Genomic DNA, 4016 nt, shown 5'->3' on the forward strand with positions numbered 1-4016 from the left:
GCGTGTGTCCTAGTGTGCAGAGGGGTGCGTGTGTCCTAGTGTGCAGAGGGGGGTGCGTGTGTCCTAGTGTGCAGAGGGGTGCGTGTGTCCTAGTGGGCGGAGCAGTCTCTATTCTAGTTTCCCTCCCTTGTGAGAATCACCCTGGCTGCAGGAGTTTAGGGAAGAAAGGACTTATTTGGCTTACCTCACTGAGGGTTATCAGGGCAGGAACTCAGGAAGGAACCTGAAAGCAGGCCCGCTTGCTCGTCCATCTTTAAGCAAGGAATTTCCTCACAGCTGAGGAAGTACAACAGAAACCATGGCGGATACTGCTTGGTGACTGGCGGGCTCATGATTGCCCTGTATCGCCCAGGATGAACTCCCTAGGGAACGGAGCCACGCACAGTAGACTGGGCCCTCCTACATGGATTAACAATGTAACAGGCCAGTCTCCTCTGAACAGTCAGTCTCTCAACTCAGACTCCCTTCTCGGGTGGATCTAGGCTGCATTGGCAGTTAAAGCTGACTAGGACACTATTTCTGTATTTGTTTGTTTATTTAATTCACATGTGTTGGCGAGTACACACTTTTGCACACTCACAGGCCGCCTTTCACGAGTAAGTCCTCCCCTTCCATCATGTGGTTCCCAGGAATCGAACTCGGGTTGTCAGGCTCGGCAGCAGGCGCCTTTGCCGAGATACCTTGCCAGTCTGCAGAGCAGATTTCAAGGGTGGAAGAATGAAGCCTGGAGAAATCTATTTTGGAACTGTTGAGTTTGAAATTCCTGGAAGACAGCCAAATGAGGTGAAGAAGCCCAAGGGGCCTGGGCTCTGCCCTGGGGCAGACGGAAAGCCACCTGAGGGGACGCGATTAGCCCAGGTGGAGTGTGGAGGGTGAGACAAGGGTCAGTCTGAGCCCGAACCACAGAGAAAAACCTGGGGAAAAGCCTTGGAGCAAGGCTAAGCCCCGGGGAAAGGAAGTCTGACGTCCAGAAGGACGGGCACTGGCAAGCGGGGCACTGCCCAGCGGGCACAGGGGCAGCAGTTGAGCCTCAGTGGGGAGGGAGTGCCGTCCTGGATTGGGATTTAAAACCACATTCAATGTGAAGTTACATGAGGCTGGTGACGTGAATTTTTTTCTCTTGAATTCCTTCCCTGGCCAGCTTGTTAGTACTGGTACCAGGGGGAATGGTGATGGGGGTGGGAGCCAGGAGGACCTGATAAGGTGTCACCTAAGCCTGGGGCGGCAGTGGAACCCAGGAGGAATGTGCTGGGGTCAGCATTTGTAGGTGCTGAGATGGCAGGTGGAGTTTGAGCTAGCGACTGGAAAGATTGCAGGTTTGGGGCTCTGGTGTTTGGATGTGATGTCCCCCAACAGAATTATTTGAACGCCTGGTCCCTAGCTGGTGGTGCTGTTTGGAGTGGTTCGGGGGTGTAGTCTTGTTGGAGGAGCCTTTGAGAGCCTTTTGAGTTAAAGCATCACAGTTTCCAGTTTGCTCTCCTAGCTTTGTGCTTGTAGTTCAAGGTGTGAGCGCTTGGTGGCTGCTCCAGTCACCATGCCTGCGGTTGCTGCCTTGCTTATCCACTGCCGTGGACCCAAACATCCGGAACCAAAACATAAGATGCCTTGGCTGTGCTGTTTGTCACAGCAGCAGAAACATAACTAATACAGGGCTCAGAGGGGACGCTGAGACAGAATGCCCCCCTTTTTAAAATAAGAGACTTACTAAAAGAGTTACTTAATGCTGTCGGTGGACAGATAGACAGCAGCATATTAGGGCGCCCGAGGTGAGATCAGGTCTACATGGCAGAGTGAGGGAAGGGGAAGGCTCTGTGCTCCGTGGTTGGTGGGCATAGTGCATGGTTGGTGGGCATAGTGAGTGGTTGGTGGGTATAGTAAGTGGTTGGTGGGCATAATGCATGGTTGGTGGGCATAGTGCATGGTTGGTAGGCATAGTGCGAGGTTGGTGGGCATAGTGTGTGGATGGTGGGCATCGTGCATGCTTGCTGCCAGGCTGCCATAGATTCCTGCTAACCTGGGGCTTGTGTGCAGTCAGCCGTGAGAGTGGGAGGTGAGAGAGCAAGATTCCCGGAAGCGAGCCAGTGGGAGAGCTTCACAGCATGGTGTGGCCCCGGCTAACGTGAAGGATGGAGGTGGCGTGGAGGACCAGAGGAAAACCCAGATCAGTGAGGGTCATGGTAGGGTGGTGTTGGGTTGAGTGAAGGAAAGGGCTTCTGGAGAAGAGGCCTGGAACTTAGTACTTCTGAAGCTGTGAGAGTCAGAGCCTGGCTCAGCAGCCTGTGCACGGTATGCCAACTAAACAGATCAGTTACAGTGAGAAACAGATAAAGGAGACTTAGTCAGCATGGCTACATTGGGAAGAACAAACAAAGTGATCCCCTATAAGTCCATCTTCAGGGTCCTGACATGAAGTTCAGGTTTAATCAGAGATCTAGAGGTGTGCAGAGCCAAAGCGGCCTGGTCCAGGTGTGGTTCTGCCCAGCGCTGACCCTTCATTGTCTGGGCTCCGGTCTCTGCAGCAAGGTGGGCTGACCGGCTGTCAGCACTGTGTGAAATGGACCCAACCCCCCACCCCAGCCTGGCACCAAGGCCCCGGGTCTACTTCTCTCAGCACGATATTCCTGGGGAAATGCCAATTTCATGGGGTCATTGTCCGGATATTCTCAGAGCCACATGTCCCTCTTGGAATATTCTGGTTACTCCCTGCACCTGCATGAGCAGGCAGTTCCTGAGGACGATGCTCCCAGAAGCAGAATTAGGATTAGTGTCCTCCATCCCTGCGGAAAGCGGGCAGGAAGGAGGTCTGGCAGTGACTGGCATGGCTCGGGGCTTTATGGTGGGCGCCGAGACCTTAGCCATATGGGCATTTGCAGCAAGAGGGAGATTAAGGAGAGCGAACAGGAAGTGGTTGGGGGTGGGGTGGGGATAAAGACATTAATCTGCTGGGTACCACGGAAGCATGTTCTTATGAGCCTTGCTGGTAGTGCCACGGTTAGTTTCCACCGTGGCAGCGGCCGGCCTCTGCCGTCATCACTGTCGCCAGGCGCCTTTCCACCAGCAGCTACGCCACTTGTGCGCCCCTTCAGTGTGCCCGCCAGGCACAGCTCACTCCTGCCTCCTGCTCCGTTTTTGCTTCTCTTCTTTCTCTTCTCTTCCATGTTCTGTCTGTCTGTCTGTCTGTCTGCCTGCCTCTCTCACATCCCCATTCCTACACGGCCTTTCACTCCACTCTTTCACCCCCCTCCCCCCAAAGCCTCTTGCACTAACTCTGTTGGGTGTGATGTGTTTGCTTGGTGGCGTACCCATTCACCTTTTATAATCCTTTCACCAAGCGCTTGGGAACAGGTGGATGACAGGTGAGCTGAGAGGCCTGGCTATGGGGAGGTGCGGGCCATCCTCATTCCCATCCCAGAGCTGTGTTCAGGGTGTGCTGGCCCAGCAGAGTGAATCCCATTCTAGCACCCTCCCCCCCCCCCCCGAGCCGTGGCTGGGGAGGCAGCTGCCTCCTCTTGCTGTACAGGTCGCCTGGGCAGGAAGAGGAAAGACATTAACATTAGAGCAGCCAGAGCCCAGGGTGCAGCCAGGACAGACAACTGTTGTGGAGATCAGTTGAAGATGTGTTACATTCGTTTATGCTGTGGAACATTTGTTTAAGGATGCAAAGATGTGTTGCATTCTTTTGTGTTGTATTTGTTTAACTCTGTGAAGCTGTGTTACTCTGCCTGTCTAAACTCCTGATTGGTCTAATAAAGAGTTTAACAGCCAAGAGCAAGGCCGTAGAGAGGGACAGGCGTGGCTGTCAGCAGAGAGAATAAATAGGAGAAATCTAGGCTGGGGAGTGAGAGAAAAGTGAGAAAAGGAGAAGAGAAGATACCAGGGGCCAGCCACGCAGCCACGCAGCCACCCAGCCACACACACAGTCACACAGTCACCCACACAGCCACACAGTCACCCACACAGTCACCCACACAGCCACACAGTCACCCACACACCCACACAGTCACCCACACAGTCAC

The 4016-nt window shown here is 54.0% G+C and overlaps 1 protein-coding gene across 1 annotated transcript in view; it reads left to right on the forward strand.

Annotated features, from left to right (window-relative positions):
* Window positions 1–717: 717 nt before the first annotated feature.
* The window catches only part of Ralb (RAS like proto-oncogene B), a 33364-nt gene continuing 30065 nt past the window's right edge, over window positions 718–4016 (forward strand). Inside the window, exons 1-2 of the mRNA XM_005348301.3 lie at window positions 718–872; window positions 2722–2836. Coding sequence (XP_005348358.1) covers window positions 718–872; window positions 2722–2836 — 270 coding nt within the window. The remainder of the gene's footprint in view (window positions 873–2721; window positions 2837–4016) is intronic.

The sequence above is a fragment of the Microtus ochrogaster genome, chromosome 6 (assembly GCF_000317375.1).
Source record: "Microtus ochrogaster isolate Prairie Vole_2 chromosome 6, MicOch1.0, whole genome shotgun sequence".
Classification (NCBI taxonomy): domain Eukaryota; kingdom Metazoa; phylum Chordata; class Mammalia; order Rodentia; family Cricetidae; genus Microtus; species Microtus ochrogaster.